The sequence below is a fragment of the Nerophis lumbriciformis genome, linkage group LG29 (assembly GCF_033978685.3).
Source record: "Nerophis lumbriciformis linkage group LG29, RoL_Nlum_v2.1, whole genome shotgun sequence".
NCBI classification, from domain to species: Eukaryota; Metazoa; Chordata; class Actinopteri; order Syngnathiformes; family Syngnathidae; genus Nerophis; species Nerophis lumbriciformis.
The window spans coordinates 26,440,432-26,464,172 of NC_084576.2; the positions used below are offsets into that span (position 1 = coordinate 26,440,432).

The 23,741-nt window shown below is 37.8% G+C and overlaps 1 protein-coding gene across 3 annotated transcripts in view; it reads left to right on the forward strand.

The window, feature by feature from the left end:
- Positions 1-5,596: 5,596 nt before the first annotated feature.
- Positions 5,597-23,741, forward strand: part of hal (histidine ammonia-lyase) — a 31,953-nt gene continuing 13,808 nt past the window's right edge. Inside the window, exons 1-12 of one of the 3 annotated variants that reach the window (XM_061924613.2) lie at positions 5,597-6,138; positions 6,206-6,266; positions 12,610-12,637; positions 14,455-14,529; positions 14,594-14,666; positions 14,728-14,794; positions 14,863-14,900; positions 16,556-16,681; positions 16,745-16,884; positions 16,982-17,029; positions 20,920-21,067; positions 21,141-21,236. In XM_061924613.2, the coding sequence (XP_061780597.1) occupies positions 5,892-6,138; positions 6,206-6,266; positions 12,610-12,637; positions 14,455-14,529; positions 14,594-14,666; positions 14,728-14,794; positions 14,863-14,900; positions 16,556-16,681; positions 16,745-16,884; positions 16,982-17,029; positions 20,920-21,067; positions 21,141-21,236 (1,147 nt within the window). In that variant the 5' untranslated portion in view covers positions 5,597-5,891. Of the gene's footprint in view, positions 6,139-6,205; positions 6,267-12,609; positions 12,638-13,499; positions 13,528-14,349; positions 14,378-14,454; positions 14,530-14,593; positions 14,667-14,727; positions 14,795-14,862; positions 14,901-16,555; positions 16,682-16,744; positions 16,885-16,981; positions 17,030-20,919; positions 21,068-21,140; positions 21,237-23,741 lie in introns of all 3 variants that reach the window. The other 2 variants (XM_061924612.2, XM_061924611.2) reach the window with 2 other exon arrangements.

Consider the following 23,741-nt stretch of genomic DNA (forward strand, 5'->3'; position numbering starts at 1 on the left):
GGCGAGCCAAAAAAAAAAAAATCCGACAGCCCCTGAACTGACATCATTGCTTCGGTGGCTGTAATGGTGCTTTCAGGAACATCTCGTTATTCAGCGTTACTTACAAAAACACGACGACATTTGTCCTGTTTTGTCGTCGTCGAGTCGTCAACATTTTTTGAAAACCCTTAAAGAAATATTTACCTACCATATATAACATAATTTAATATATATTACAAGTATTTAAGCATATATTTACATGATCTACAGCAGTGTTTTTCAACCACTGTAAAATATTGTCTGGTGTGCTGTGGGAAATTATGCAACTTCACCTAATTGGTCCCAAAAATATTTTTTTGCACATCAATAATTATAATAATGTGACGTTGTCTAGTGCCTGTGCTGTGTAGAGCTCGGCAGGGTAACCATGTAACACTCCATATCAGTAGGTGGCAGCAGGTAGCTCATCGCTTTGTAGAAGTCGGAACGCGTCAAGGATGGTTTGTCGTGATCCCAATATGCAGAGCACAGACAGCGTGCAGGTAAAAAGGTATGTAACGCTTAAACCTAAAATGAACAAAAGGAAAGTGCCACTAGGAAAAGGCACTGAAGCGTAGGGATGGCTATGCAAAACAAAAGTAAACCTGAACTGGCTGCAAAGTAAACGAAAACAGAATGCTGGACGACGGCAAAAACTTACAGCGTGTGGAGCAGAGACGGCGTCCACAAAGAACATCCCGTACGTCAGTGGTCCCCAACCTCTTTGTAGCTGCGGACCGGTCAACGCTTGAAAATTTGTCCCACGGAGCGGGGGGGTATTTTTGTTTTTTATTTATTTATTTATTTATTTTTCATAAAAAAATACAATCAGGTGTGCTTACGGACTGTATACCTGCAGACTGTATTGATCTATATTGATATATATTGTGTTTTTTGTGTTGAATTAATAACAACAACAACAAAAATACACAATTTTTTATTTTTTATTTTTTATTTTTTTTCTTGCGTGGCCCGGTACCAATCGGTTCGGTGGTTTGGGACCACTGCCGCACGTGACACGGCAATCAACAATGGCAATTGTCAACATCAATCAACATGGCAATCAACAATGTCCCCACAAAGAAGGATGGCGTACGCACAACTTAAGTAGTCTTGATTGCGAAAACAAAGCAGGTGCGCGGAATAGCACTCAAAGGAAGGCGTGAAGCTGCTACAGGAGAACGCCAACAAAACAGGAAGGGTCACCAAAATAACAGCGCGAGACAGAAACTAAAGCACTACACACAGGAAACAACAACAAACTCAAAATAAGACACGACGACCTGGTGGAGTTTAATTTTTTAACCTTTTCTGCTGGCGGCGTGCCTCCGTATTTTTTTAATGAAAAAAATGTGCCTTGGCTGAAAAACGCTGTGACTTATTTTTACTTTTTTAGTGTTGTCCTGTGTGTAGTGTTTTAGTTCTTCTCTTGCGCTCCTATTTTGGTGTTGATTGTCATGTACAGATGTACTTTGTGGACGCCGTCTGCGCCACACGCTGTAAGTCTTTGCTGTCGTCCAGCATTCTGTTTTTGTTTACTTTGCAGCCAGTTCAGTTTTAGCTTTGTTTAGCATAGCCTTCCCTAAGCTTTGATGCCTTTTCTTAGCGGCACTCCCCTTTTGTTTATTTTTGGTTTAAGCGTTAGATACTGTAGAGGTTGCCCTCCAGTGGGTTCTTCAGACCACCACACACTGCCAGGAGAGCCAGGAATTCCGGGTATAACACTGTTTTATTTTCATAAATAGTGCAAGTCTTTCTGCTTTTCAGCATGACGTCTTTTCCTTCTGCGTCTGCCCAGCAGCACCTCCAACTCCAACTACTCGTCTCATCACGGCTGCTGCTAATAAAGGCGACAGCTGATTAGATAACAAGGCCCACCTGGGCCATCTACGCACCTGTCCCTGTCTTCGAGGCCGGTCCTGGCAACACCCCATTCCGCGGCAGGCCCGCAGGCCACGCCCCCCCTCCACAGATACCTTTTTACCTGCAAACCATCATCGTCGTTCCCGACATCTACAAAGCAATTCGTTACCTGCTGCCACCTACTGATGTGGAAGAGTATTACACGGTTACTCTGCTGAGCTCTAGACAGCACCGACACTCAACAACGGCACATTTCAGGATTATAATTACTGGTTTGCAAAAAATATTTTCAACCCGATTAGGTGAAACCGTTACTCCAATACTGCTGGTGCCTTCAAGTGTGCCTGGTCAATCTCATTACCGTCACAAACTGGTTAACTTTACCTGCCTGTCTGTATTTGCGCCACAAAATACCTTTTTTAAACAAACATTTTAATAATAGTCTTCAATTCATGTAAAATGTGGCGGAATTAACTTCTACTGCCGTTTTACTTGTGTTTTGTTGTGTTCATATTCACAGTTTATCTTTAAATCAGTGGTTCTCTAAACGTTTTCACCAAGTACCATCTCAGAAAAAAGTTGGCTCTCCAAGTACCACTATAATTACAAAACCCAAAAGCAGTGAAGTTGGCACGTTGTGTAAATGGTGAATAAAAACAGAATACAATGATTTGCAAATCCTTTTCATCTTATAGTCAATTGAATAGACTGCAAAGACAAAATATTTAATGTTCAAACTGAGAAACAACTTTTTTTTTTTGCAAATAATTATTAACTTAGAATTGAATGGCAGCAACACATTGCAAAAAAGTTGTCACAGGGGCATTTTTACCACTGTGTTACATGGCCTTTCCTTTTAACAACACTCAGTAAACGTTTGGGAACTGAGGAGACACATTTTTGAAGCTTTTCAGGTGGAATTCTTTCCCATTCTTGCTTGATGTGCAGCTTAAGTTGTTCAACAGTCCGGGGTCTCCGTTGTGGTATTTTAGGCTTCATAATGCGCCACACATTTTCAATGGGAGACAGGTCTGGACTCCAGGCAGGCCAGTCTAGTACCCGCACTCTTTTACTATGAAGCCACGTTGATGTAACACGTGGCTTGGCATTGTCTTGCTGAAATAAGCAGGGGCGTCCATTTTAATGTTGCTTGGATGGCAACATATGTCGCTCCAAAACCTGTATGTACCTTTCAGCATTAATGGTGCCTTCACAGATGTGTAAGTTACCCATGCCTTGGGCACTAATACACCCCCATACCATCACAGATACTGGCTTTTACACTTTGCCCCGAGAACAATCCGGATGGTTCTTTTCCTCTTGACACGACGTCCACAGTTTCCAAAAACAATTTGAAATGTGGACTTGTCAGACCACAGAACACTTTTCCACTTTGCATCAGTCCATCTTAGATGAGCCCAGCGAAGCCGGCGGCGTTTCTTCGTGTTGTTGATAAATGGGTTTCGCTTTCCATAGTAGAGTTTTAGCTTGCACTTACAGATGTGGCGACAAACTGTAGTTACTGACAGTGGTTTTCTGAAGTGTTCCTGAGCCCATGTGGTGATATCCTTTACACACTTTTTGATGCAGTACTGACTGAGCGATCGAAGGCTTGTAATATCAACGCTTACGTGCAGTGATTTCTCCAGATTCTCAGTCTTTTTTGTCACTTGAGTCAGCTTTTTTGAAACATGTTGCAGGCATCACATTCCAAATGAGCTAATATTTGCACAAAAAAAAAAACCAAAGTTCTCCAGTTCGAACATTAAATATCTTGTCTTTGCAGTCTATTCAATTGAATATAAGTTGAAAAGGATTTGAAAATCATTGTATTCTGTTTTTATTTACCATTTACACAACGTGACAACTTCACTGGTTTTGGGTTTTGTACCAACATTAAAATACAGTAGCGTAGTAGGCAAAAGTAGTCAAAAAAAAACAAGGCAGACGTTTTATTTAATAAGTATATTTAAATTTTACACACAGGAACTATAGGGAAATAAAACACTGTACTTTAATCAAGTGATTATTTGGCGTGCCACTAGATGAAACCCACGTACCATTAGTGGTACATGTGCCACAGTTAGAGAACCACTGCCTTTAGTGACATCATTTGGGTCTGTGTGGCACCTTCAAGGACAATTCGTAGATCCAAGTATTTCCATTTCTGAACTGATTACAATTATTTTCATGTATGTTCCTTAGGTGTATATTTGTAGACCTATGTCAGAGAATATACATTCACATTTTAGCATGAGTTACCAAACTCTTTATTTTAAATTTAAACTGCCAGTTCCATTTCCAGTCTGGTGCATTCAGGAACAATCCGGGCTCCTCCACAAAAGCGCCAGAAGTTTTGCCACAAAGGATTTTCTGCATACCTGGTCTGATCTCTCTGACCCCGCCATCAAACCCAGCTCATCATCATGCAGGAGATGACCTCTTGACAGCTGAGCCTGTCTTTCAAACTGCAAAGATCTAAAAAAAAAACCTTTGTCCCTGAACTCACCATCCATCATTTCTAATGCTGCTGGCGATGCCTTCATGTTTGTATTCTGACGTGTTTATTGTAGTATAATATAGGTAATATAAAGTAGAATTTCTTGCTAAATACAATGGTACCTCAACTTAAGAGTGTTTTAAGATAAGAGCTGTCTCTCAGCTAAAAAATTTGAGTTACAAGCATCCCCACCATTAATTCTTTTTTCTATTATAAGTGGCCTAGTGGTTAGAGTGTCCGCCCTGAGATGGGTAGGTTGTGAGTTCAAACCCCGGCCGAGTCATACCAAAGACTATAAAAAAATGGGACCCATTACCCTCCTGCTTGGCACTCAGCATCAAGGGTTGGAATTGGGGGTTAAATCACCAAAAATGATTCCCGGGCGCGGCACCACTGCTGCTCACTGCTCCTCTCACCTCCCAGGGGGTGAACAAGGGGAAGAGTCGAATGCAGAGGACAAATGTCACCACACCTAGTGTGTGTGTGACCAGGGGCGCCGAAAAGGGGGGGTAAAGGAGACGGATTCTAGGGGCCCATGATGGAGGGGGGCCCAGAGAGGCCCCTAATGATGATGAAATTATAATACAGAAAAAATAATGACACTGTGTTGGGGGCCCTGTAAAGATTCTTTTCATGGGGCCCAAAATCCCTAGCGGCGCCCCTGTGTGTGACAATCATTAGTACTTTAACTTAACAACATTGCAATCAAAAACAATGCAATATACAAAAAAACCTAACCTTCAAAATAAACTATCCTATCACATAAGATACCTGTGATGAGGTGGCAACTTGTCCAGGGTGTACCCCGCCTTCCGCCCGAATGCAGTTGAGATAGGCTCCAGCACCCCCTTCCCGCGACCCCGAAAGGGACAAGCGGTAGGAAATGGATGGATGGATGCATCAATGGAGCTTACCATGAATTGATTAACGTGGACCCCGATTTAAACAAGTTGAAAAACTTATTTGGGTGTTACCATTTAGTGGTCAATTGTACGGAATATGTACTGTACTGTGCAATCTACTAATACAAGTTTCAATCAATCAATCAGCTTTGTGACAGAACCAATTGAGCCCGTAAGTTGCGGTAACACACTTGACTATGATGACGCAGGTCTGTAATTTCCGGCTGCAAGTGAAGGCAGCATTACAAAATGTTGTCATTATTTTGACATTTTTTGAACCGGATGTCACTGTTTCTAAATGCAAATTGGCACCTGATTGATGTCGAGTTTTATCATTTTGTGTCCAAATACACGCAGGAAGTTGAGATAGAACATAACGTTCAACGTTTTTTGTTTTTTTTTGGCACTTTTATCACAAAGGTGCATTCCGGTCACTATGTCCCAATGTGTTTGTGACCGAGCGACCCGCGGAGGGTCACGCCGCCGTTGAGGCGTGGCACCCGGCCGCCACGTCTGATTGGTCCCCCTCAACTCGCTGGTACTTTTTTGGGGGGGAAAGCCGCGACTTGGACTCCAGTTTTTGGTAGTGGAGTCTTGTCGCAACAACCATGCCTCGATTTACCGTCCACGTCCGAGATGAATGGCTGGCAGTGCCGTGCCGGGACCCCGCCAACACCATCCGGTGGCTGGGCCACGAAGCCCTCAAACGTTACATGAAGAACAAACCGGACGACGGGGGCATAAAAGCGCTGAAGGACATCCGCTTCGTGGCGCGCAGGTGCCAGGGCTTCGGTCTGCTGGACGCCGAGGACACCATCGATGATGTCCTGGAGGATAACGACTTTGTCGACCTGGGTGAGAAATATCAGCGTTCTTCCCAAAATAAAGTCAAGTATTAACATTCTTCTTCTTCTTCTCTCAGCCATTGAAGGAGACACCATGTCCCCGGACTTCATATCGTGTCAACCCGGAGTGTCCCACCTGTATCCTTAAAAACATATTAATCTTTTACGTAAGTTGCTCAAGCTGTGGCACGATCGTGCCATCGGTGGGACGTGGGCTCGAGCTCCTGGTACGCAGGAAAAATAACCCGACAATTTTATTATTTTACTCAACATTAATGAGGATTTGTTGATGTCCCCGCTTTAATAGTAAGAGAAAAGTTTAAAAAGTATATCGAAAATGTTATTGGAGTTTTTTAGCTTGCAGTTTTTCGGACTATAAGTCGCTCCGGAGTATAAGTCGCACCGGCCAAAAAAGGCATAATAAAGAAGGGAAAAAACATATATAACTCGCACTGGAGTATAAGTCGCATTTTTTGGGGACATTTATTTGATAAAACCCAACACCAAGAATAGACATTTGAAAGGCAATTTAAAATAAATTAAAGCTGCAAGCAGCGATGGACGGGAGGGACTTTGAGGGCTCATAAAATCCAAACCGGAGCAGTAATTAAAACTCTTTCATCAACTTTTAATTCCAAAGACATGCACCTGGGGATAGGTTGATTGGCAACACTAAAAATTGGCCCTAGTGTGTGGATGTGAGTGTGAATGTTGTCTGTCTATCTGTGTTGGCCCTGCGATGAGGTGGCGACTTGTCCAGGGTGTACCCCGCTTCCCGCCCGATTGTAACTGAGATAGGCTCCAGCGCCCCCCGCGACCCCAAAGGGAATAAGCGGTAGAAAATGGATGGATGGATGGGTTCAATCTCTCTCCTGTGCTAATTTGAAGCCGACACGACAAACGCGCTCAGAGGAGATAATGTTTGAAAAAAGGTGACTGTTTTTACACAACTTTTGTTTTGAAGGGGGAATTGCAAACTTCCTGTTGATTTTTGCTGGGGGTTGTGAGTGTATGAAATGTAGGTCTAAGTGAGACCTACACAGAGGTTTTTGTTTCATGTCTCTACGACATTCCTACTGGGAGTTACAGGCAGTTTTGTCTGTGTTTTCTTCTTTATGTTGATTTAAAAAAAAACAAAAAAAAACGATACCGATAATAAAAAAAACGATACCGATAATTTTCGATATTACATTTTAACGCATTTATCGGCCGATAATATCGGCATGCCGATATCGGACATCTCTAATTTTTACAGTAGGATACAGAGACCACACAAATCCACTCTTCATTAGGTTAGGGTTATTAAAACTAAAAGACATTGTGGAATTGCATACTATATTAGTGATGTTCAAAGTTAGAAATAAAGTTCTTCTGAAGGACTTACAAAAGTTATTTGTGTTCACGTCTGAAGATGAGAACCACAGAAGGCCGTATGATTTTAAACATCCAAGAGTGCGAACAAATTTGAAGCAAATGTGCTTGTCTGTTGCTGGTGTGAAAGCATGGAATTCTCTAGACAAAGACTTAAAAAGTTGCAAGAATATCTTTGAAATTGAAAAGAGTTACAAAAAGAGACAACTGGAATTATATCAAACTGATTTTTGATTTTGATTGGACGTGTCATTTTGAAAATGCTTAAACGAAAATTAAAAGTATGTTGGTGTTTGTGGAGGGAACAGTGATAAAGTCATCTAAAATTATTTGTGTTAAAAAAGGGGGCAGATAAATATAAGAATAGTATTCTTCCATCTGCTCCTTTCTGATCATGGAAATGTATAAGAAACAAAAAAACAATGAAAGTGTCAACTGTATATGGCTTGTATATGCATTTTCATGAAACGAATAAAAAGAAATGATGAATAATGATGATGAACCACTAGACCACTGAGTAGTTTAGTAAAAGAAAAGTTTAAAAAGTATATCAGAAATGTTATTGGAGATTTTTAGCTTGCTTTATACAATGTAAACAGTTTTTTGGACTATAAGTCACTCCGGAGTATAAGTCGCACCGGCCGAAAATGCATAATAAAGAAGGAAAAAAACATATATAAGTCGCATTTTTGGGGGAAATTTATTTGATAAAACCCAACACCAAGAATAGACATTTGAAAGGCAATTTAAAATAAATTAAAGCTGCAAGCAGCGATGGACGGGACCGACTTTGAGAGCTCATAAAATCCAAACCGGAGCAGTAATTAAAACTCTTTCATCAACAACTTTTGTTTTGAAGGGGGAATTGCAAACTTCCTGTTGATTTTTGCTGGGGGTTGTCAGTGTATGAAATGTAGGTCTAAGTGAGACCTACATAGAGGTTTTTGTTTCATGTCTCTACGACATTCCTACTGGGAGTTACAGGCAGTTTTGTCTGTGTTTTCTTCCTAGGGGGCGCTAGAGCGCAATTTTGAGTTTTTTTTTTTTTTTGATTAGATCGCAATTTTCGCCAGTCCTGATGTGTGTGTCCAATTTGGTGAGTTTTGAAGCATGTTAAGGGGGTCAAATTACAGCTCAAAGAGGCGGCGGTATAATAATAAAACGCTAGAAATACAATAGGGTCCTCTGTCCCAAAGGGACTCGGTCCCTAATAAAAGAATAGTGAACAACAGGCTGAATAAGTGTACGTTATATGAGGCATAAATAACCAACTGAGAACGTGCCTGGTATGTTAAAGTAACATATTATGGTAAGAGTCATTCAAATAACTATAACATATAGAACATGCTATACGTTTACCAAACAATCTGTCACTCCTAATCGCTAAATCCCATTAAATCTTATACGTCTATCGCACCTATGAAACTATGAAAAAACTGCGACTTATAGTCCGAAAAATATGGTAAACATTGTTTAAAAAGTAGTTTTACTGTAAAAAAAAACAAAAAACTGGCAGCACAGTCGTCAAAATAAAATTGGTATAGTTTTTGAAATTTCAAAAAACAACTGTAGATTTTAACGGTTAAAAAAAAAAAGCTCAGTTGCCAGCGTTGTACTGTAAAAATAACGGTGGTATAGTCTTTCCAATTTACAGTAATGCACTGTACAAACAAGGGCCGTTGAATTTACAGTAAAAAACAAACTGGCAGCTACGTCGCCATAATTTTACCCTAAAAATAAAAGTGGGTTTAATTTACAGAAATCATCATGTACCTGGTTTAATAGTAGAAGAAAAGTTTTTAAAAAGTCTGTCGTAAATGTTATCGGAGTTTGTTATCTTGTTTGATACAATGTAAAAATTAAAAAAAAAGAAGTAGTTTTATGGTAAAAAACTGGCAGCACAGTCGTCGAAATTTGACAGAAAGAAAAACATTTGGTATAGTTTTGGAAATTTCAAAAAAACAACTGTAGATTTTAACGGTAAAAATAACTGTAAAAATAACGGTGGTATAGTCTTTCAAATTTACAGTAATGCACTGTACAAACAACGGCCGTAGAATTTACAGTAAAAAAAAAATGTATACACCATAATTTTACCCTAAAAATAAAAGTGGATTTAATTTACAAGAATCGTCATGTACCTGGTTAAATAGTAAAAGAAAAGTTTAAAAAAGTCTGTCGTAAATGTTATCGGAGTTTGTTAGCTTGTTTGATACAATGTAAAAAATTTTTTACGGTAAAAAAACTGGCAGCACAGTCGTCGAAATTTTACGAAAGAAAAAAATTTCACCTAAGTTTAACCTAAATTAACCTAAAAATAAAAGTGGGTTTAATTGACAGGAATTGTCAGAATTTAATTGTAAAAAATAAAAGTGGGATAATATTTGTAATTTACAGTAATGCACTTTAAAATCAACAACTGTAGATTTTACGGTAAAAAACTGGCAGCACAGACGTCGACATTTTACGGAAGAAATACAATTGATATAGTTTTTCAAATTTCAAAAAATACTGTAGATTTTAACGGTAAAATATTTTTTTTGACAGTACTGTACAAATAATGGTGGTATAGTCTTTTAAATTTACAGCAATTCACTGTAAAAACAAGAATTTACAGTAAAAAAAACTAGCAGCTACATCACCATAATTTTACCCTAAAAATAAAAGTGGTTTCAATTTACAGGAATCATCAGAATTTAACCGTAAAAAATAAAAGTGGGATAATATTTGTAATTTACAGTAATGCACTTTAAAATCAACAACTGTAGATTTTACGGTAAAAAACTGGCAGCACAGACGTCGAAATTTTACGGAAGAAATACAATTGATATAGTTTTTCAAATGTCAAAAAATACTGTAGATTTTAACGGTAAAATATTTTTTTTGACAGTACTGTACAAATAATGGTGGTATAGTCTTTTAAATTTACAGCAATTCACTGTAAAAACAAGAATTTACAGTAAAAAAAACTAGCAGCTACATCACCATAATTTTACCCTAAAAATAAAAGTGGTTTCAATTTACAGGAATCATCAGAATTTAACCGTAAAAAATAAAAGTGGGATAATATTTGTAATTTACAGTAATGCACTTTAAAATCAACAACTGTAGATTTTATGATAAAAAACTGGCAGCACAGACGTCGAAATTTTACGGAAGAAATACAATTGGTATAGTTTTTCAAATTACAGTAACGTACTGTAAAAACAATTGTAGATTTTAACGGTAAAAATAACTGTAAAAATAACGGTGGTATAGTCTTTTAAATTTACAGTAATGCACTGTACAAACAACGGCCGTAGAATTTACAGTAAAAAAAAAACTAGCAGCTACGTCGTCGTAATTTTACTCTAAAAATAATAGTGGTTTCAATCTACAGGAATCGTCAGAATTTAACCGTAAAAAACGAAAGTGGGATAATATTTGTAATTTACAGTAATGTACTTTAAAATCAACAACTGGAGAATTTATGGTAAAAAACTGGCACCATAATTTCATCGTAAGAATAATAGTGGTAGCATTTTCCCATTTACAGTAATGCACATACTAAAGGGACATGGGGGAATTTTAAATAATTGTATTTAAAAAAATTTTTTTTTTTTAGACATGTATCTCGTGCGCACGAGAAACTTTATAAAGTTATAAAAAAAAAATTAGAATTTTTTTTTTTTTAATTATTCAATTTTTTAATATATTTTTTTTATAATTTTATAAAAAATTTCTCGAGATAATTTCTCGTGCACATATGTCTAAAAAAAAAAAAAAAAAAAAAAAATTATGAACAGATTTTGGGACAAAAAATGCACACACTAAAAAATGCTGGGTTATTTGGATAACCCAATTTATGAGTTGCGAGTTTTGGATTACATTTTCGAGTTATTTTTATTAGGCGCAATCCATTTTTTGGGTTATAGGGGTATTATTTCAACTCAATTTCTGGATTTTCAAAATTATGACCCATTTTTGGGTTGTTTTTCAATGAGTAACGCATTTTTGGGTAAAAAGCTTTTTTTTTTTAAATTAAAAAATAACTTTTTTCTTGAAGGGAATTTTACCAGAGATTAATCTCACGAACATTATTTACAATCACACATCTTATGTACGTGAACATATTTGAGCATGCTGTGTAGGACTACTATGACCTTATGTGGCAATTCTTGTAAAAAAAAAAATGTCACTCATATCTTGCCTTTGAGTATATTTTAATGGAATAAAAATAATGTTGATCAGTAGTTGGGAAGGAGTAGGACAAACCAGCAGGAAAATGTATAATTTTTAACCAACCATTGGGTCAAGGAGTGCTAAATTGCGCAACCCAATAGTTGGGTTGGGAATAACCCAACATTGTAGTGAGCGTAACTCAGCTTTTGTGTTAAATAAATTCAACCCAATAGTTGGGTTATGAATCAACCAACATTGAGTCAGCATAACTCAACTTTCTCCTTCAACAATTTAAAAAAATTCCCGGATTTCCAAGAATTCCCAATTTTCAAAAATGTATGGTTTTCCCGAAATTCCTGGAATTCCTTAATACCATTTCTCAATTAAAAATGTTACTACTTCAACATGTCTCCACCCATTTGAAAAATTCCAACACCAACCATTTCAATTCATTCAGAACATTCAAGTCTTTTAACATTTTCCAAAAAATTCCCGCTTTTGCCAGAAATTCCTAAATTTCCATGAAATTCCCATTGGGACATTTTTCAAAGTTGCACATTTTTCATCCGATTCAAACCGTTCCAACTCCAAAATATTCAGCCTGTTCAAAATTCTGTGCTCTCCTTCAACAATTAAAAAAAAATCCCTGATTTCCGAGAATTCCCAGTTTTCTGGGACATTTTCCCCATACAAAATGAATTGTCCATTTTTTAAACTTCCACAATTCGCACATTTTTCAATCGATTCAAACCAAAAAGCAATACAACATAAATAGTTTTTGGGTATAATTTTACCAAAATAGTAAAACAATACATAAAAATATGAAAAAAAAAACTAAATAAATACGCAATAAACAAATAAAAGATAACTTATAACCATTGCTTTAACACCATTTTCCATTTGTCAACACCACGAGACTGTTGTCCTTGAACACATCACGCAAACATAGCACGGCAGCCTACAGAGAGCCTGGAGATGTGAGTCAAAACATTTACACATCGTTTTTTCCCTTTCTAACGCACTCTCATCCTGGACATTCAAACTATAATTTTTCCAAGTTCAAAAAAATTCCAGGAATTCTCTTTTTTTCAAACCCTTTTTTGACCCTTTTTTCTGGCGACTACTCCTTCCACATTTTTCAACCCACTTCAACCGTTCCACCGTCCAAACATTCCTCTTAGTCAGGACAAAAAAACCAAAGTTGTTTTTTGGACTGGAAAAATTCCCGGTTTTCCCGAAATTCCTGGAATTCCTTAAAACCATTTCTCAACTAAAATTGTTACTACTTCAACATTTCTTGACCCATTTGAAAAATTCCAACACCAACCATTTCAACTCATTCAGAACATTCAAGTCTTTTAACATTTTTCAAAAAATTCCCGCTTTTCCTACCGTAAATTTCCATGAAACTCCCATTGAAATGAATGGGACATTTTTCAAAGTTGCACATTTTTCATCCGATTCAAACCGTTCCAACTGCAAAATATTCAGCCTGTTCAAAATTCTGTGCTCTCCTTCAACAATTAAAAAAAATTCCCGGATTTCCAAGAATTCCCAGTTTTCTGTGACATTTTCCCCATACAAAATGAATTGTCCATTTTTTAAATTTCCACAATTCGCACATTTTTCAACCGATTCAAACCAAAAAGCAATACAACTTAAATAGTTTTTGGGTATAATTTTACCAAAATAGTAAAACAATACATAAAAATATGAAAAAAAAACTAAATAAATACGCAATAAACAAATAAAAGATAACTTGTAACCATTGCTTTAACACCATTTTCCATTTGTCAACACCTCAAGACTGTTGTCCTTGAACGCATCACGCAAACATAGCACGGCAGCCTACAGAGAGCCTGGAGATGTGAGTCAAAACATTCACACATCGTTTTTTTCCCTTTTTAACGCACTCTCATCCTGGACATTCAAACAATAATTTTTCCAAGTTCAAAAAAATTCCAGGAATTCTCTTTTTTTCAAACCCTTTTTTGACCCTTTTTTCTGGCGACTACTCCTTCCACATTTTTCAACCCACTTCAACCGTTCCACCGTCCAAACATTCCTCTTAGTCAGGACAAAAAAAACGAAGTTTCCCAAAATTCCTGGAATTCCTTAAAACCATTTCTCAACTAAAATTGTTACTACTTCAACATTTCTTGACCCATTTGAAAAATTCCAACACCAACCATTTCAACTCATTCAGAACATTCAAGTCTTTTAATATTTTTCAAAAAATTCCCGCTTTTCCCTAAATTTCCATGAAATTCCCATTGAAACGAATGGGACATTTTTCAAAGTTGCACATTTTTCATCCGATTCAAACCGTTCCAACTCCAAAATATTCAGCCTGTTCAAAATTCTGTGCTCTCTTTCAACAATTAAAAAAAATTCCCAGATTTCCAAGAATTCCCAGTTTTCTGGGACATTTTCCCCATACAAAATGAATCGTCCATTTTTTAAACTTCCACAATTCGAACATTTTTCAACCGATTCAAACCAAAAAGCAATACAACTTAAATAGTTTTTGGGTATAATTTTACCAAAATAGTAAAACAATACATAAAAATATGAAAAAAAACAACTAAATACGCAAATAAAAGATAACTTATAACCATTGCTTTAACACCATTTTCCATTTGTCAACACCCACGAGACTGTTGTCCTTGAACGCATTACGCAAACATAGCACGGCAGCCTACAGAGAGCCTGGAGATGTGAGTCGAAACATTTACACATAATTTTTTTATTTTCTTTCTAACGCACTCTCATCCTCCCGAATTGTTTTGTGCAGGACATTTATTTGGACGGCAACAGCCTGACATCCACAGAGCTGGTCGACCTCGGCAGAGGCCTCTACAGGATCAAGGTAACGCGCCGCACCATTGATGACTCGCCGATAACTAATCTTTGTTTGCCGCCTCACCTATCAGCTGACGGCGGAGGCCGAGAGGAAGGTTGTGCAAGCCCGGGAGCTTCTGGACACCATCGTGAAGGAAAACAGAGGTTGGTGTTTTGTCAACAAATTAGTTTGTGCCTGAACTCAATTTGTCTTTGTGTTTGGCAGTTGTGTACGGGATCACCACCGGTTTTGGCAAATTTGCTCGGACTGTCATCCCCGTCAGCAAACTGAAGTAAAATCATATTTAATGATCTACAGCGTCTTGTTCTTTGAGTGAAACATGTTCTCTGTGCCGCACAGAGAGCTTCAGGAGAACCTGGTGCGCTCACACTCGGCAGGTATAAACTAACTTCAACCGCAGTGTTCACCATTTTGATGCATGATTTTTGACAGCTACGTTTAATTGTGTGACTGTTCCAAAGCATTCAAACATATGGTTTTCTGCACCAAATTCACCTATTTATTATTATTATTGTGTGAATGCTTTGGAGCATATGGTTTTCTACACCAAATTCATCTATTTATTTATAATCATTGTGTGAATGCTCCAAAGCATTCACACATATGGTTTTCTACACCAAATTCATTTATTTATTATTATTATTGTGTGAATGCTCCAAAGCATTAACGCATATGGTTTTCTACACCAAATTCATCAATTTATTATTATTATTATTGTTTGAATGTGCCAAAGCATTCACACATATGGTTTTCTACACCAAATTCATCTATTTATTATTATGACTGTGTGAATGCTTTGGAGCATTCACACAGTAATAATAATAAATTATATGGTTTTCTAAACCAAATTCATCTATGTATTATTATTATTATTGTGTGAATGCTCCAAAGCATTAACACATATGGTTTTCTACACCAAATTCATGTATGTATTATTATTATTATTGTGTGAATGCTCCAAAGCATTCACACATATGGATTTCTACACCAAATTAATCTATTTATTATTATTACTGTGTGAATGCTTTGGAGCATTCACACAGTAATAATAATAAATAATATGGTTTTCGACACCAAATTCATCTATTTATTATTATTATTATTATTGTGTGAATGCTCCAATGCATTCACACATGGTTTTCTACACCAAATTCATCAATTTATTATTATTATTATTGTGTGAATGCGCCAAAGTATTCACACATATGGATTTCTACACCAAATTCATCTATTTATTATTATTACTGTGTGAATGCTTTGGAGCATTCACACAGTAATAATAATAAATAATATGGTTTTCTACACCAAATTAATCTATTTATTATTATTATTATTGTGTGAATGCTCCAAAGCATTAACACATATGGTTTTCTACACCAAATTCATCTATTTATTATTATTATTGTGTGAATGCTCCAAAGCATTAACACATATGGTTTTCTACACCAAATTCATCTATTTATTATTATTACTGTATGAATGCTCCAAAGCATTCACACATATGGATTTCTACACCACATTCATCTATTTATTATTATTACTGTGTGAATGCTCCAAAGCATTCACACATGGTTTTCTACACCAAATTTATCTATTTATTATTATTATTATTATTGTGTGAATGCTCCAAAGCATTAACACATATGGTTTTCTACACCCTGGACAAGTCGCCACCTCATCGCAGGGCCTGTCTGCTATCCTTCAACAATTTAAAAAAATTCCCGTATTTCCAAGAATTTCCAGTTTTCAGGGACATTTTCCCAATTCCAAAATAAATTATCCATCTTTTAAACTTCCACAATTCGCACATTTTTCAACCTATTCAAACCATTTTAACATCAACACATTCCACTCATCAAACTAACACTTTCCCAAATTCCAAACCTAATTCTGTTTTTCCTGGCAATTCAAACTCTTCAACATTGAAACCATTTCAACATTCAAACTATTCGTACATTCATTCTACATTTTGTCAGCATCTTTCTTTAATGCCACTGTTGTAATGAATTGCAACAATCTGGGCGTGGTGTAGGTGTGGGGAACCCGTTGAGCCCGGAGAGGACCCGCATGCTGCTGGCGCTAAGGATCAACGTTCTGGCCAAAGGGTACAGCGGCATCTCTCTGGAGACGCTTCACGCCATGATCCAGGCCTTCAACGGTGAGCTACGACGCTGCCGCACTCCTTGGAGGGTGTTTGCTAACATTACCCTGACACTCGCAGCTTCCTGCCTCTCGTACGTCCCCGAGAAAGGCACGGTGGGTGCCAGCGGGGACCTGGCGCCACTCTCCCACCTGGCCCTGGGGCTGATGGGCGAGGGCAAAATGTGGTCCCCGAAGAGCGGCTGGGCCGACGCCAAATATGTAAGATTTCCCCTCCGGCCGTGCCGGAGGTCCAACAGGAAAACATGTTTGAGTGTGATGACCCTCAACCGTTGACATGTTTTTCTGTGGTCACCAGGTCCTGGAGGCCCACGGGTTAAAGCCAATATCGCTCAAGCCCAAAGAGGTACTGTTTCAAAACAACAGCTCGCTTTCTATCGTATTTCATTTGTTTGCGCTCAAGAAAAGCAGCCAGAGTTCAATGGGATAGCGTTGCATCATCCATCCCCGCCAGTGTACACGGTGCAAATAGTACAAGGTGTTTTGTTTTCTATACACAGTCGCTTCTCAATTGCGACATTTGTGTAAATCAGGGGTGCCCACACCTTTTCAGCAGGGGAGCTACTTTTCAAATGACCAAGTCGAGGTGATCTACCTCATCTTCATATATATATATATATATATATATATATATATATATATATATATATATATATATATATATATATATATATATATATATATGTATGTATGTATGTATGTATGTATGTATGTATGTGTGGGAAAAAATCACAAGACTATTTCATCTCTACAGGCCTGTTTCATGAGGGGTTCCCTCAATCATCAGGAGATTTTAATAGAAGCATTCACATACCATGGTTTATATAGGGCACAGAGTGGGTAGGTACAGGCTGGCGTAGGGGCGTGGTGATTGGCTCATGTGTTACCGAGGAGGTGTTTCCGTCTGTGACGGCATGCTGATACAATTTCGCTGCGCTTGTTGAGGGATGACAGGTCTGGACGGTATATAATAAACAGTTTCTCTTTCAAGCATAGGTTGCATCTTTTATTACCACTATTGCAAGGTGTGCTGGATGCAAGACGGCTCACTTGCGGCAGTTGCAGCCTTTGTTGGTTTTGGAGTCGCTCTGTCCGTCTGCCCCCGGACAGAGCGACTCCAAAACCAACAAAGGCTGCAACTGCCGCAAGAAACCTGATTGCCCTCTCAACGGGGGGTGCTTACAAACATCAGTCGTTTACCAATCAAAGGTAACACGCAAGGACATTAACACATCCGACACATATGTAGGATTAACCGAGGGAGAGTTTAAAACCAGATGGAACAATCACAAGGCTTCTTTCAGGAACCAAAACCTGCGGAATACCACAGAACTCAGCAAACACATTTGGGACCTCAAAGACAATAATGTTGAATATTCAATAACATGGCAAATTCTTGCATCCAGCACACCTTACAATAGTGGTAATAAAAGATGCAACCTATGCTTGAAAGAGAAACTGTTTATTATATACCGTCCAGACCTGTCATCCCTCAACAAGCGCAGCGAAATTGTATCAGCATGCCGTCACAGACGGAAACACCTCCTCGGTAACACATGAGCCAATCACCACGCCCCTAGGCCAGCCTGTACCCACCCACTCTGTGCCCTATATAAACCATGGTATGTGAATGCTTCTATTAAAATCTCCTGATGATTGAGGGAACCCCTCATGAAACAGGCCTGTAGAGATGAAATAGTCTTGTGATTTTTTCCCACACATACATATATTGCGCTCTACCACGGTATCGAGCACTATTTTTTTTTGGATAATCTTATTAAGACATATATATACAGATATATATATATATATATATATATATATATATATATATATATATATATATATATATATATGTATGTATGTATGTATGTATGTATGTATGTATGTGTGTGTGTGTGTGTGTATATATATATATATATGTATGTATGTATGTATGTATGTATTTATGTATATATACAAACCCCATTTCCATATGAGTTGGAAAATTGTGTTAGATGTAAATATAAACGGAATACAATGATTTGCAAATCCTTTTCAACCCATATTCAGTTGAATATGCTACAAAGACAACATATTTGATGTTCTAACTGATAAACCTTTTTTTTTTGCAAATAATCATTAACTTTACAATTTGATGCCAGCAACACGTGACAAAGAAGTTGGGAAAGGTGGCAATAAATACTGATAAAGTTGAGGAATGCTCATCAAACACTTATTTGGAACATCCCACAGGTGTGCAGGCTAATTGGGAACAGGTGGGTGCCATGATTGGGTATAAAAACAGCTTCCCAAAAAATGCTCAGTCTTTCACAAGAAAGGATGGGGCGAGGTACACCCCTTTGTCCACAACTGCGTGAGCAAATAGTCAAACAGTTTAAGAACAACGTTTCTCAAAGTGCAATTGCAAGAAATTTAGGGATTTCAACATCTACGGTCCATAATATCATCAAAAGGTTCAGAGAATCTGGAGAAATCACTCTACGTAAGCGGCATGGCCGGAAACCAACATTGAATGACCGTGACCTTCGATCCCTCAGACGGCACTGTATCAAAAACCGACATCAATCTCTAAAGGATATTACCATATGGGCTCAGGAACACTTCAGAAAACCACTGTCGCTAAATACAGTTCGTCGCTACATCTGTAAGTGCAAGTGAAAGCTCTACTATGCAAAGCGAAAGCCATTTATCAACAACACCCAGAAACGCCGCCGGTTCTCTGGGCCCGAGATCATCTAAGATGGACTCATGCAAAGTGGAAAAGTGTTCTGTGGTCTGACGAGTCCACATTTCAAATAGTTTTTGGAAATATTCGACATCGTGTCATCCGGACCAAAGAGGAAGCGAACCATCCAGACTGTTATCGACGCAAAGTTGAAAAGCCAGCATCTGTGATGGTATGGGGGTGCATTAGTGGCCAAGGCATGGGTAACTTACACATCTGTGAAGGCACCATTAATGCTGAAAGGTACATACAGGTTTTGGAACAACATATGCTGCCATCTTTTTCATGGACGCCCCTGCTTATTCCAGCAAGACAATACCAAGCCACATTCAGCACCTGTTACAACAGCGTGGCTTCATAAAAAATGAGTGCGGGTACTTTCCTGGCCCGCCTGCAGTCCAGACCTGTCTCTCATCGAAAATGTGTGGCGCATTATGAAGCGTAAAATACGACAGCGGAGACCCCGGACTGTTGAACGACTGAAGCTCTACATAAAACAAGAATGGGAAATAATTCCACTTTCAAAGCTTCAACAATTAGTTTCCTCAGTTCCCAATCGTTTATTGAGTGTTGTTAAAAGAAAAGGTGATGTAACACAGTGGTGAACATGCCCTTTCCTAACTACTTAGGCACGTGTTGCAGCCATGAAATTCTAAGTTAATTATTATTTGCAAAAAAAAAATAAAGTTTATGAGTTTGAACATCAAATATCTTGTCTTTGTAGTGCATTCAACTGAATATGGGTTGAAAAGGATTTGCAAATCATTGTATTCCGTTTATGTTTACATCTTACACAATTTCCCAACTCATATGGAAACGGGATTTGTACGACACCTGTAAAGTGAAAACCATTTCCGGTGACTACCTCTTGAAGCTCATTGAGAGAATGCCAAGAGTGTGCAAAACAGCAATCAGAGCAAGCAGAGTAGAAACTAGAATATAAAACATATTTTCAGTTATTTCACCTCTTTTTTTGTTAAGTACATAACTCCACACGTGTTCATTCATAGTTTTGACTTTGATCACTGAAAACCGCGCCACTGAAACCGGATGTAAACAACACACACGCCATTCTCTTGAGCATTGTCAGCATGTCTGTGATGTGGACGTGATTTTTTTTATATATCATCGACAAGATGTGCAAATATTAAGAAGAGATGCTCACTGCAGCTTTTTTAGTCAGGGGACACGTAGGGACAGAAGTTAAGAGCCTCGAAACACGACTACATTTTATAACACCAGAAAAAGATGCTAGATTTGTTGCTAGTTGTTTTTTAATTAAAAAAAAAGTAATTAAAAGTCTGTAGACACTTGAAAAAATCTCCATAAAGTACAAAAGCAGCAACAAATGAAAATATGGCAAAACGATAAAAAATATATCTATATATGGTAATACTAATTAATAATAACATATTTGTTTTAAAATGAACGTATACATTTTTCGAGCCTTTTTCAAGAAATATTTCGTTATGTTGTGGAAGATAAAATCCTGTATGTTCTCCTGGCAGGGCCTGGCACTGATCAATGGCACCCAGATGATCACCTCGCTGGGGGCGGAGGCCGTGGAGCGAGCCCAGGCCATCGCTCGCCAGGCGGATATCATCGCAGCGCTCACCCTGGAAGTGCTGAAGGGAACCACCAAGGCCTTCGACAGCGGTGAGCAACAAGGTTTTCCCAGACGCCCGGCCATTTATCGCAATTCTTTCTTCTTCTTTTTTTTAACATGCAGACATCCACACGCTCAGACCCCACCCGGGACAAATAGAGGTGGCCCAACGCTTCCGCTCACTGCTGGACTCTGATCACCATCCATCCGAGATAGCAGGTGCGGGAATGTCAGAACCAGACTTCGGGTGTCCAACTTGTTGTCATGAACATGGACAATGAACTATTTGTCCTACAAAGAGTAGATCATGTATAACTAGAATTTGCAATTCCGGCAGAACCCCCAATACGCATTTTGGAATTGAAATGCTTGAATGTCCAGAGTGAGACGAGTGTGTGGATGGTAGAACGGTTCAAATCGGATGAGAAATGTGGGATATGCAGTCAATTGGATATTTCCCATTCATTGTCAATGGGGAGAAAATTACTGGAAAACTGGGAATTTTGGGAAAGGGACAACATGTTTTGCATTTGACAGATGTGAAGAGTTTTGTGAGTTGATGCTTGAAAGGTCGGAATCGGGTAAAAAAATGGCGCAACATTTTGAGAATTTTGGGCATTGTATGAATACGTCTGTTCATTTGACTGGGAATTTCCTAGAAATGTGCAAATTTCTGGAAAAACTGGATTTTTTTCAAATATAGATAATACCACAATTGTCCTAGATTATATGAATTGGTTGGTGTTGGAATTTTTCGAAACGGTTGGAAAATGTTGAGGTAGAAACAGGTTGAATTTTAGTTGGTATTTCAGTATTTCTGGAATTTTGGGAAAACCGGAATTTTTTTAATGAAAAAAGAATATCCTGGGTTGTCCCAATTAAGAAGAATGGTTTGAAGATGGAATGGACAAAAACGGTTGAAACATGTGGACTGTGAAAATCTTCCAGGAAGAGGTGAAAAAATGGCTTTGGAAAACCGTGAATTCCTGGAATTTTTTTGAACTTGGAAAATGGTAGTTTGATTGTCCAAGGTGAGATGAGTGTGTGGATGTTGGAAGGGTTCTCATTAATTGTCAATGAGGAGAAAATTACCGGAGATTTTGGGAAAACCGGGAATTTTGGGAAAGGGACAACATGTTTTTGCGTTTGACATATGTGAAGAGCAGTGTGGGCTGATGGTTGAAAGGTCGGAATCGGATTGGGAATTTCCAAGAAATTTGAGAATTTCGAGAAAAACTGGAATTTAAAACAATATAGACATTATTACAATTGTGCTAGATTATATGAATTGGTTGGTATTACATTTTTTCGAAACGGTTGAAAAATGTTAACGTAACAACAGTTTGAATTTCAATTGGTATTTCGTAATTCCTGGAATTTCGGAAGACTTGAAAAATGTTGTCCCAAATAAGAAGAATGTTTTGAAGATGGAATGGACAATAACGGTTGAAAAATGTGGACTGTGAAAACTTTCCAGGAAGAGGTCAAAATAGGGCTTTGGAAAACTGGGAATTCCTGGAATTTTTTGGAACTTGGAAAATGGTAGTTTGATTGTCCTAGGTGAGATGAGTGTGTGGATGGTAGAACGCTTCAAATCGGATGAGAAATGTGGGATATGCAGTCGATTTGATATTTCCTATTCATTGTCAATGGGGAGAAAATTACCGAAGATTCCGGGAAAACCGGGAATTTGGGGAAAGGGACAACATGGTTTGAGTTCGATCTGAAGAGCATTGTGGGCTGATGATTGAAAGGTCGGAATTGGGTAAGATATTACGCAACATTTTGAGAATTTTGGGCATTGTATGAATACGCCTGTTCATTTGAATGGAAATTTCTGGAAAAACTGGATTTAAAAAAATATATAGATAATACCACAATTTTCCGAGATGATATGAATTGGTTGGTGTTGGAATTTTTCGAAACAGTCGAAAAATGTTGACGTAGTAACCGTTTGAATTTGAATTGGTATTTCGGAATTCCTGGAATTTTGGGAGAAAATTCAGGAAAAACTGGAATAAAAAAAATTATAGATAACACCATGATTGTCCGAGATGATATGAATTGGTTGGTGTTGGAATTGTTCGAAACGGTTGAAAAATGTTGACGTAGTAACCGTTTGAATTTGAATTGGTATTTCGGAATTCCTGGAATTTTGGGAGAAATTTCTGGAAAAACTGGAATAAAAAAAATTATAGATAACACCACGATTGTCCGAGATGATATTAATTGGTTGGTGTTGGAATTTTTCGAAACAGTTGAAAAATGTTGACGTAGTAACCGTTTGAATTTGAATTGGTATTTCGGAATTCCTGGAATTTTGGGAGAAAATTCAGGAAAAAGTGGAATAAAAAAAATTATAGATAACACCACGATTTTCCGAGATGATATGAATTGGTTGGTGTTGGAATTTTTCGAAACGGTTGAAAAATGTTGACGTAGTAACCGTTTGAATTTTAATCGGTATTTCGTAATTCCTGGAATTTTGGGAGAAAATTCAGGAAAAACTGGAATAAAAAAAATTATAGATAACACCACGATTGTCCGAGATGATATGAATTGGTTGGTGTTGGAATTTTTCGAAACGGTTGAAAAATGTTGACGGAGTAACCGTTTGAATTATATTTGGTATTTCGGAATTCCTGGAATTTTGGGAGAAATTTCTGGAAAAACTGGAATTAAAAAATATATAGATAACACCACGATTGTCCGAGATGATATGAA